General features: G+C 44.2%; 1 protein-coding gene across 2 annotated transcripts in view; it reads right to left on the bottom strand.

Moving 5' to 3' along the window:
• Positions 1–12,500, bottom strand: part of osbp2b (oxysterol binding protein 2b) — a 51,188-nt gene that overhangs the window by 12,135 nt on the left and 26,553 nt on the right. For both annotated transcript variants that reach the window (XM_076997997.1, XM_076997996.1), the window contains exon 3: positions 4,142–4,392. In XM_076997997.1, the coding sequence (XP_076854112.1) occupies positions 4,142–4,392 (251 nt within the window). The remainder of the gene's footprint in view (positions 1–4,141; positions 4,393–12,500) is intronic.

Genomic DNA, 12,500 nt, shown 5'->3' with positions numbered 1-12,500 from the left:
GAGACATCAGAGAGAGATACTGGTGTGAGAGACATCAGAGAGAGATACTGGTGTGAGATGTCAGAGACACTGGTGTGAGAAACATTATCACCAGAGGGACTAGTGTAAGAGGGGCCAGTGTGAGGTTCTGAGATCTGGACTTTCAATAGGCTGACAGCCAACATGAGCAGAGCCACAGTTCTTCTGGTGTAGACCAGGGAGGGACGGCACAGGTGAGAAGACTCAAGGCCATCATCATCATCATCATCATCATCATCATCATCATCATCATCATCATCATCATCCACCCTAGTACATATCTCTTCTTAAAGTATAATATCTAATACATGGGCCTGTCTTCTAGAAGCACAAATGCATGAGTGCTCACACACACACACATATTTATACACACACACACACACATACACATACACATACACACACACACACACACACAGTGTTCCCCTCACTAGCTGACTGTAGAGCTTCCTCTGTCGTTTTAATCTGAAGGTTCATTGTGTCCTGTTCTCACTAACACTCTCACACACCAACACTCACACACTAACACTCTCACTCAGTCTCTCACACACTAACACTCTCACACACCAACACTCTCACACACCAACACTCTCACACACCAACACTCTCACTCAGTCTCTCACACACTAATACTCTCACACACCAACACTCTCACACACTAACACTCTCACACACCAACACTCTCACACACCAACACTCTCACACACAAACACTCTCACACACCAACACTCTCACACACCAACACTCTCACTCAGTCTCTCACACAATAACTCTCTCACACACTAACACTCTCACACACTAACACTCTCACACACCAACACTCTCACACACCAACACTCTCACACACTAACACTCTCACACACTAACACTCTCACACACCAACACTCTCACACACTAACACTCTCACACACCAACACTCTCACACACCAACACTCTCACTCAGTCTCTCACACACTAACACTCTCACACACCAACACTCTCACACACCAACACTCTCACACACTAACACTCTCACTCAGTCTCTCACACACCAACACTCTCACACACCAACACTCTCACACACTAACACTCTCACACAGTCTCTCACACACTAACACTCTCACACACCAACACTCTCACACACCAACACTCTCACACACTAACACTCTCATTCAGTCTCTCACACACCAACACTCTCACACACTAACACTCTCACACACCAACACTCACACACCAACACTCTCACTCAGTCTCTCACACACTAACACTCTCACACACTAACACTCTCACACACAGACTTTAGCTGCAGTTAGAGGGTCACAGAGCTAAAATGCCCTCACACACATTCACACCCAGAGTTGAGCAATCAGTATGCAGCAGAGAGGTTACTCTGGGTCACAGAATGATGAAACACAGTAGTTCAGCATCAGGCTTTGTTTGTCCAGATGCGCTGGTGTCAGTGATGCACTCAGAGCACCGCAGACCGAACCAGGCCCGACAGCACACACCCTACACACAGCCACTACACACACCCTACACACAGCCACTACACACACCCTACATACACAATACACACACCCTACACATGCGCTACACACACAATACACACACACTACACACACACACACTACACACGCCCTACACAAACAATACACACACCCTACACATGCGCTACACACACCCTACACATGCGCTACACACACAATACACACACACTACACACACACACACACACTACACACGCCCTACACAAACAATACACACACCCTACACACAGCCACTACACACACCCTACAAACACAATACACACACCCTACACATGCGCTACACACACAATACACACACACTACACACACACACACACTACACACACACACACTACACACGCCCTACACAAACAATACACACACCCTACACATGCGCTACACACACAATACACACACCATACACACAGCCACTACACACACCCTACATACACAACACACACCCTACACATGCGCTACACACAATACACACACCATACACACACCCTACACACACCCTACACATGCCCTACACACACAATACACACACAATACACACACACACACACACTACACACGCCCTATACACACAATACACACACCCTACACATGCGCTACACACACAATACACACACCATACACACACCATACACACAGCCACTACACACACCCTACATACACAGTACACACACCCTACACATGCGCTACACACAATACACACACCATACACACACCCTACACACGCCCTACACACACACTGACTTGCACCGGGTTTGTAGGAATCACAGCGTTCTGAGTTCCTCACTCTAACCTTTCACCTCGTTCTGTCTCCTTGGCTTCCAGCTCAAACTGTCTCATCTTTCCGTGTCGCTCTACTAAAATGCTGGACATCTGGCGTTCAGATCCACACGTCCTCACTAAAATTAGTCTTTCAGGTTTAATTCTGAAAAGATTTCTGCACAACACATGCATAATGCATAATGCAGTAATGCAATACCTGGTAGAAAGACGCTCATCATTCTTCACACATCATAATTTATAATTAATAAATGTATTATGAATTATTTATTATAAAATAATAATAATAAAAGCTGTGACAAAGGCATTCGGTGAGAAACCCTGACAGGAGAGGATTCACTCACCCCCAGCCACCACTCCAGACCCCAGCGAGACTGTCCTCCTGAGTGTCTCGCCACAGTTTGTCTCCTCAGCAAAGTGAACATGAGACGTGAGCAACACGTGAGAGTTCCTGTCCGTGTGAAACTCAAAGGCACTCAAACGCTCAAGCACACCGACTGCTTCCACAATTTACTGCTGAGAAGTCCAAACAGGTCTCAATCTGCTTGTGACCTCATACCAGATAAAGGAAGTGTGTGTGTGTGTGCGTGTGGGGGGGGGGGGGGGGGGGGGGTGTCTGCTTTGTAAGGCTATTTTACATCTGCAAAACCTACAGTACATTAATTAAATCCAGTCACTTGTGTCTGTAATTAGCCTCATGCAATTGCTATTTTCCTGATCGTCCAGCAGGGGGAGTGCTTTAGCCTGTCACAGCCATGTCTGCTGAATGTCCAGGAGCCCAATCACCAGTCCCCATTAAAAGAGGTCAACTGAGTAATAGGCATTCTGGTATATTCCTCTATAGCTCTAGCACATGGCACTGTACAGACCCACCCGCCCACAGACACACACAGGGACCCATAAACACAGACCCACACACACAGACTCACAGACATAGACTTATTACTTTAATAATAACTTAATAATATTCTTATAAAAAGTATAAAAAACTGTAGTATGAAACGTGTGTATATCCAGTCTGGCAAAGACTCTTTACTAAGGTCAGTCCTGCCGATACAGACCCAGTGGACAAGAATAACATGCATGCGTGCTTGTAGTGAAGCTCAGATCATAACCAATTTCTCATGGCTAGTGGGATTCCTGTACTTGATAATTCTCTCTCTCTCTCTCTCTCTCTCTCTCTCTCTCTCTCTCTCTCTCTCTCTCTCTCTCTCGCACGCACGCACGCACGCACGCACGCACGCACGCACACACACACACACACACACACACACACACACACACACACACACACCTCATTTTGGCTTGCTCACTGGGGGCTAGGACCCGGCACTTGTAAAGCTGCTTTGTGACAACAACTGTTGTAAAAAGCGCTATATAAATAAAATTTGATTGATTGATTGATTTTCATCCACTCCATCTGTCTCACACAAAGCCATGGCACCTCTGCTTTCAGATCATGGTTCTTCTATGGTTCTCCTATGATTCTCCCATGGTTCTCCCATGGTTTCAAAATCCCAGCCCAGAGTCAAGGCAGCATTTTCTCAGAGCCTGACCACACCTTAACAGTAACAGCACTCCACCTTTACATAAAACACAACCACACCACCGTTTGAAATGGAAACGAGGTGATGTCCACCAACATCCATCCCTGTGTTGGTTCCTGTCACTGGCTGAAGCTTCACAGTGCAGTAGAAGATAAAGAACACCCGGCACCTAGATCCTCAGACTTCTACCAGAACCCACAGGTTTGGACAGGTGTGTTGGTCTGCAGCGTGGTGCAGGTGTGTTGGCCTGGATCCTCAGACAGGTGAGGTACTCACGTTGATCATAGCATTAGACGTGATCCGGAACAGCGTGGCTCTCTCGTTGACGGCCTTGATCTTCTCTCCGCCCTCCACGAGCACGCGCAGGGCCTCGAGCTCGCTCAGCGAACGCTGCAACGCTGCACCGTGCTTTGCTATCAGCTCGTTACATGTGCACAGGTCATCCAGCTTACTGGCCAAGGTCTTCAGCGCCCCCTGCAGTTCACTGCGGTCAGAGCGGGAGGTCGGCTCCTCTTCTCCGGAGTCATCTATGCACATGCAAGAGAGAGACCGGGAATGAGGAGGAGGAGGAGGAAGAGGAGGAGGAAGGAGACGAAGGTTTCAGCAGGCCTCTGAACTGCCTTTAGACGCAGTCAAACAAAATGTGTGAGACAAGTTATTGATTCAGTCAGCCCAGTGGGATCAGAATAACAAAGCTCTATTTATATACAGAGGGTAAGCACAGGATGGATCATACTGACTCACACACAGGGACATAGAGGGACACACACACACACGAAGACATATGCAAGGACACTCACACAGACACACACACTCACATAGACGTGTAAGGACACACAAACACGTTCACACACACACACACACTTGGACACACCCAGCACTGACAAATACGGAGGTCATTGAGAGAAACTCCCTGATCACTGCAACCCTTCTGAGGGTTGCCAGGTCCTCTGTCAACCCAGAACACTCTGTTCTACTGCTCCGCTAGAGTAGCTTTACAAGATCTCTCTTGTGCTATTCCCCAAGGGTTGCCAGACCTTCTCTTTCTTCTCTACTGACCCAGACAATGTTGCCAAATCTCCATCTCCAACCACTGACAGTGTGTGTATGTGTGTGTGTGTGTGTGTGTGGGTGGGTGGGTGAAAGTTCTGTGACCCAGAGTAACCTTTCTGTTGCAACCATGTTACACAACATTGCACAGCTGTCGAATAGTTTGTGTGTGCGTGTGTGTGTGTGTGTGTGTGTGTGTGTGTGTGTGTGTGTGTGTGTGTGTTTGCTTCCTCTAAAGAACATGACTGCTGACAAAGGAAGGTTTCAATTTACTCCTGAGTGACTTAACACACATGGAGAGAGAGAGAGAGAGGGAGAGAGAGAGAGAGAGAGAGAGAGAGAGAGAGAGAGAGAGAGAGAGGGATACAGGTAATGCTACATGCATATGTATGGGTCCTAGCAAGACTCCCCCCCACACACACACACACATGCACACACACACATACACACAAAATGATTAAATAGGCACAAGTGCAGTCAATAGATTTCAAAATGCAGTAAAATGGCACACAGTTCATAAATACTCCAAACACACAATACACAAAATTCACAATGAAAAGTCCTCCCTCTTCTACCAGAATAAGAGTCCTGCACATCTGGAGGGGACTGATAAACACTGGTGGAGTGAAGACAGCACACACACCACCAGAGAGACTGTAGGAGGACACAGGGGAACTGGAGCCTCACATACCTGGGTGGTAAAAAAGACCCGTGGATGTGTGTGTGTGTGTGTGTGTAAGCGCACATGTAACCATGTTCACATTAAGAAAATCAAGCCATTACTGCTGCATCACATAACCTTGCTTAAAGCGCACACACACAATGTTCTGTATTCTGAAGCAATGTACTGTATTCTAGAGCGATGTTCTATATTCTAGAGCCTTCATTTGTATATCTAGAGCAGTGTTTTGTATTCTAGAGCGATGTTCTGTACTCTAGAGCAATGTACTGTATTCTAGAGCGATGTTCTATATTATAGAGCCTTCATTTGTATTCTAGAGCAATGTTTTGTATTCTAGAGCGATGTTCTATACTCTAGAGCAATTTACTGTATTCTAGAGTGATAATCTGTATTCTAGAGCTTTCGTTTGTGTTCTAGAGCTTTCATTTGTATTCTAGAGTGATGCATTGTATTATTCTTCTCAATCTAGGCTTCAACTATACTTCTTTGTGGCAGTGTCTCAGTTCTGGGTATTTTTGGACTCTAACCTATTTGTGAGAGTGAAGGACACATTTGTGAGCAGTCAGCTCAGTGCTGTAGGGAGTCACTCTGGATAAGAGCATCTGCTAAACGCCACAAACGCAAATGTCAAGGTTATAAGCCACACTCACATGCACACACTCTCAGATGCTTAATCAAGATTTTATTTCTTCAATATTAAATTCATTTTCACTTACCATCACATTTTCAGATTTCCCTCACACTCTCCATCAAACACTCCGTCAAATACGCTCTGCCACTCGAATGCTTCCTGTCTAAAATGCTCTACTACAGTCCAACACCAATAGACCACACTCAAACACTAACACTCTAAAAAAGACAGATTGTCTTACGGAAACAAAAAAAAACACTTAAATGTTTACCATGCTTATTGTCTCAAACTCATGCTACCATACTTAATCATTACCTCTCTAAAACATCCTGAACCACAAATGTCCATCTTAAATGTTTCCTGTCAAACATATTCTACCACAGACAACTCAAATTCCCTCTGACTCAAACTCCCTCAACCACAAACAACTCAAATGCTTTCTCTCTCAAGCACACTAGGCCACACGCACTCAACTCAAGTGCACACTGACTCAAACGCTACAAGCTTGTGCAGGTGATTCAGCTGTCAGTGGTGGGTCTCCTGAGACAGCATGTCTGATGATGAAGTCACTGAGAACATCTGAGCACCATTCTACACTCACCGTGGATGACAGTGGCACAAACACAGCCACGCATGAACACAGTGAGACTGCATCAGACTGCATCAGTGAGACTGCATCAGACTGCATCAGTGAGACTGCATCAGACTGCAACAGTGAGACTGCATCAGACTGCATCAGTGAGATTGCAACAGTGAGACTGCATCAGACTGCAACAGTGAGACTGCATCAGACTGCAACAGTGAGACTGCATCAGACTGCATCAGTGAGACTGCATCAGACTGCAACAGTGAGACTGCATCAGATTGCAACAGTGAGACTGCATCAGACTGCAACAGTGAGACTGCATCAGACTGCAACAGTGAGACTGCATCAGACTGCAACAGTGAGACTGCATCAGACTGCAACAGTGAGATTGCATCAGACTGCAACAGTGAGACTGCATCAGACTGCAACAGGGAGACTGCATCAGACTGCAACAGTGAGACTGCATCAGACTGCATCAGTCAGACTGCAACAGTGAGACTGCATCAGGGCTGTATGATGACATAAAGATATAAACAACATAAAGGTATAAACAACATAAAGGTTCCTGGTTTTCATTTGTATTACCTGGTGTGCTTGTTTTCATTTAGAAAACTAAAAATATCACCCTTTATTTAATATATAAATTAAAGAAAATTATAAGAAAATATGAGATTTTCTATTTTTTACTGGAGGTAAATCTTACTTAATCTTACTGGAGGTAAGATTAATTGGCTAGCCAATTAATCTTACCTCCAATTTTTTTCATGTCAATACAACACACAGTTAAACTTCTGCACTAAACTACATTCCTATGGACTTGATATCATTTGTGTTTCTCCCACATAACTCTACTACTGAAATTGTTATGAAATGTGCTTCATTTGCTAACAAGAGGGGTAAAATGGCATGACTGTAAATGGTACTAATTCAGGTAATTAATATTCTAATACTGTGAATATATGAATATATTAATTCTCACTTGTTTGACTGAAGTATACCGAATGGCAAATGTACATTAGCAGTCTTGACTGATATAATATTTTCATCTAGCACAGACAGAAGTCTTACAGGCACTGTGAAAGACAACACAATGAGAACAGAGCAACAGGCAATCTGTGTGTGTGTGTGTGTGTGTGTGTGTGTGTGTGTGTGTGTGTGTGTGTGTGTGTGTGTGTGTGTGTGTGTGTGTGGCTGACCCTCTAGTCCCTCCTGTGTTTTTTAATAGCAAATCAATATCACACGTTCTGCCCATAAATAATATTAAGAAAAGAAGTTACACACACACACACACACACACACACACACACACACACACACACACACGCATGCACGCAAACACACACACACACACACGCATGCACGCAAACACACAACAAATCCATCACCTGATCCACACACATGCAAACAACCCCAGACACCTGCTTCCAAAACTAATACCTTTCACCACAATTGTCAGATTACAAGCGGAAAATAGTTGCCATAGGAACAACATCCCACACAATTATAAGCACAAACTATTAGTAAAAAAAACTAGCAAAAACTTTAGAAAGAAAATACGAGAAGAGCAGAAATGTTAGTGTGGTTCATTATTCTACCCATTTATCCACACAGGCAGCACATAAACGATAGAGAAGGAGATAGATAGAGAAGAGGATAGAAGGAAAGAGGAATGGAGCGAGGGAGGGAGAGAGGGATGGAGGAAGGGAGGGATAGAGAGAGGGAGGGAGGGATAGGGAGGCAAAATTGATTGAATCGGTTCTTTGAGTCAGCTCTTTTAAGTGAGTAATGGGAGCTGACTGAGGAGTCTTTTAAACGAGTGAACTAGTTCAGTCCTGACGCTCACTCCCTTACACCTCACTCCCTTACACTCCACTCCCTTACACTCCACTCGCTTACACCTCACTCCCTTACACATCACTCCCTTACACCTCACTCCCTTACACCTCACTCCCTTACACTCCACTCACTTACATCTCACTCCCTTACACTCCACTCGCTTACATCTCACTCCCTTACACCTCACTCCCTTACACCTCACTCCCTTACACTCCACTCGCTTACATCTCACTCCCTTACATCTCACTCCCTTACACCTCACTCCCTTACACTCCACTCACTTACATCTCACTCCCTTACACCTCACTCCCTTACACTCCACTCACTTACATCTCACTCCCTTACACCTCACTCCCTTACACTCCACTCGCTTACACCTCACTCCCTTACACATCACTCCCTTACACTCCACTCCCTTACACTCCACTCCCTTATACCTCACTCCCTTACACCTCACTCCCTTACACTCCACTCGCTTACACCTCACTCCCTTACATCTCACTCCCTTACACATCACTCCCTTACACATCACTCCCTTAAACCTCACTCCCTTACACTCCACTCCCTTATACCTCACTCCCTTATACTCCACTCCCTTATACCCCACTCCCTTACACCTCATTCCCTTACACTCCACTCCCTTATACCTCACTCCCTTACACTTCACTCCCTTACACTCCACTCCCTTATGCCTTACTCCCTTACACGCCACTCCAATACACTCACTCCCTTCCCTTCAGACTCTCACTCCCTTACACCTCACTCCCTTACATCTCACTCCCTTACACTCCACTCCCTTATACCTCACTCCCTTACACTTCACTCCCTTACACTCCACTCCCTTATACCTCACTCCATTATACCTCACTCCCTTCCCTTCAGACTCTCACTCACTTACAACGCAGGGACAGTGAAGCATGTCATTAACTCACGCTTGTATGAGCTGCCCTGTAAACACATGTAAACACATCTGAAAGAATAAACAACTTCATCAAATAGGATGAAACAACCATCAAATAGCTCAACCTCTGTGAAAAATTCAATAAAGTTAATAATAGACACAAAACCATGTTTTATCACACTGTTATAGCGAGTGTTGTGTTCTTCGGTGTCGCTTGCTGGAGGAGTAGCATTTCTATGAGGGACCACAATAGGTGGGATAAGCTGATCAGGAGGTGTGTGACGGTGATGGGTGGGAGAGCAGACCAGGTGAAGGAGCTTGCAGAGAAGAGGGTGAGATGTCTGGTGCAGTCCATCCTTGACAACAGCAGACACCCGCTGCATGAGACTATGGCAGCACAGAGGAGCAACCGTAGTAACAGGCTCCTCTCAGTGCATTGTAGAACTGAAAGATTCAAGAAATCTCTTATCCCTACGGCTATACGGGTGTACAACACCACACATTAACAACTATGGACATCTGGGTGGTGGGTTGGTGGTGTGTGGCATTTGTGTGTTTTTTGTAATTGATGTGTGTTGCTGGACAAGTGAATTTCCCCTTGGGGATTAATAAAGTATCATCTAATCTAATCTAATCTAATCTAAAAGAAAGTAAAACCAACATTTGCTACAACAAGAGATTGAAATACACAAAACCTCTAGAAGTCTGTGCCATGAACATTGCCAAAAACTAAAATAAGGTTTTGCAGTCGGTGCAAGTTTTGGTGCAGTAGTTTGGGTCCAGTACGGAGTTTCTAAGTCCCACATTCCCTTCCCACATACCTTCATGTTTTTAACTTTAAACAGCAATTTTCATTTTCTGGCCCCACAACAGTTGGAAGATGCCGATACTGGCAAATCAAATTTGACACTTTTGACAATTGCAAAATTTGACAATTGCAGAATCAAAAGTTTTATTTATTATTATTTAGCACAAGAACAAGCAAGGTAGTCTTCAGAGACAAACAAACACGAAGAAGCACAATGAAATCAAGACAGACAGCGGACAAACACAAGGACGAACACAAATATGAACACTGGAGTGGCCTAAACACTGGAGAGCTAAATGTTCGCACTAACGCTGAAGTCTCCCATCTTCTGCTGGACAGGTAATTTTAGTCTACCAGTCAAAATGCAACTGGTTGTTTGATAGTTATGGGCACATAGTCACAAACACAAGGAACATTATATACCAAAACAAGGACATTCCACATCCCAGTGTGGAAAAAACATCAAATTGGTACCGGGATTATAATCTTACAAGATATGACAAAAGAAAATCTGTGTATGAAAAATGCTCTATAAATAAACTGGCTTTGCCTTCTCATGCTGAAAATGTCAGAAACGCCTGGCAGAAAACAGGAAGGAGTGTCGGTGTGGCCAGCTGAAAACGCTGAGGGGAGTAAAGGGCTCTCACAGCGGCGTGGGGCGGACCGTCTTCTGCTGGACAGGCAGCTTTGCCCTTTAATGCTGAATTCTGATGAGTCAAAGGGGTAGAAATGCTTGGCAGAACTCAATATCTATCTGCACTGAAATACGCCTGCTCTCAAATACGCCTGCACTCAAATACGCCTGCACTCAAATATGCCTGCTCTCAAATACGCCTGCTCTCAAATACGCCTGCACTCAAATACACTGGCACATTTCACCAAAGAACAAAAGAGTCTTGTTTTTTCTTACTGCACTCATGTTTATTTGCATAAACTTTATTGTATGAAACAGCGTTTACTTATGCGTTATGTAGTGTTTAATATACAAGTTAGTATGTAGTTTTTCTCTGTCTAACTTTATAATTGCCTGTACATACATGCACACTGGGCCTACATGTATTCAAATATCACAGTACATAGTTAATCTCATATGTGTTTTATATTGCAAGTCATGCTTGATAAAATTCCAAAGAAAACTGTTGACAATGTACTGTGTATGTTGTCCTGTCTGTAGAGTAAATGGTTAAAGTGTTTTCATTGAAAGTTTCTTCACAAGTCAGTGCCAATATCTCAAATAATCCATTTAGAGTATAAGACGGAGATGCATTTCCCCTCAGCGGTCAACAAAGGTCATCACACAGATGTCACAACCCAGGAAGTGGCGCACGCTGCAGTGATTTAGTTCAACTTGAACCTTCAGTCATGTGACTCAACAAATATTCAGCCATCATCTCATTTTCAAAGCTAATGTGGTTGAACTTTTAACACAGTATTCATAGCCAATATGCTTAAATGTTATCAGAATCAGAAAGTTTTTATATATGGTGTTCCGAGACTAAGCAGTGAATTATTTTATGGTTTCAATAGCTAACGTTACTCATAGCTAATGTGTAAGCTCTGTTACATATTCATAGCTGGTTCCCTGAGGGATAGCATAGCGACGGTTTGCCATTGCTTGCCTCTATACACTAGACCTTGAAGCTAAGAGGCAGATGGTATAGACATTTGGCCATGAAATATTTGCGAGAAAATTAAAGCCCTATTACAATTTTACAGTTCTTACAGTTCATACGATTGTTCCTTTCAAAAGCGCTAAATACAAAAACATCTGATATAAAAAAGGAAGGAGCTTATTTTACATATTGAATAATTAAACTTATTTAAATCCAAGCATAGACTAAATACAGACTCCAGTCCCAGCATTCTCACTCCTATTGGTCGCTGCCACTTCACGTTGCTTGTCATTTGCATAAACGCCAGCTCTGTTCAGCTTTATGGGGTCTCCTGCCCCGCTCATATCTCTGCTTTGGACCAGCTGATTGGTCAGCAGACACTCTGATCCTGACATCACAATCTACCAGATCTCTGACTGCTACTTTAACACATTCCATCCGTGTGACTGCAGGGCAAATCAAGAGCTGGTGCTGTCTTTTAGAGAAACTTCCAGGCAGCTTGCTAGACTGCTCATTGTAGCCCGTCAC

This window comes from Brachyhypopomus gauderio, chromosome 3, assembly GCF_052324685.1.
Source record: "Brachyhypopomus gauderio isolate BG-103 chromosome 3, BGAUD_0.2, whole genome shotgun sequence".
Taxonomy (NCBI): domain Eukaryota; kingdom Metazoa; phylum Chordata; class Actinopteri; order Gymnotiformes; family Hypopomidae; genus Brachyhypopomus; species Brachyhypopomus gauderio.
This window is presented reverse-complemented; position numbering and strand designations above follow the sequence as displayed.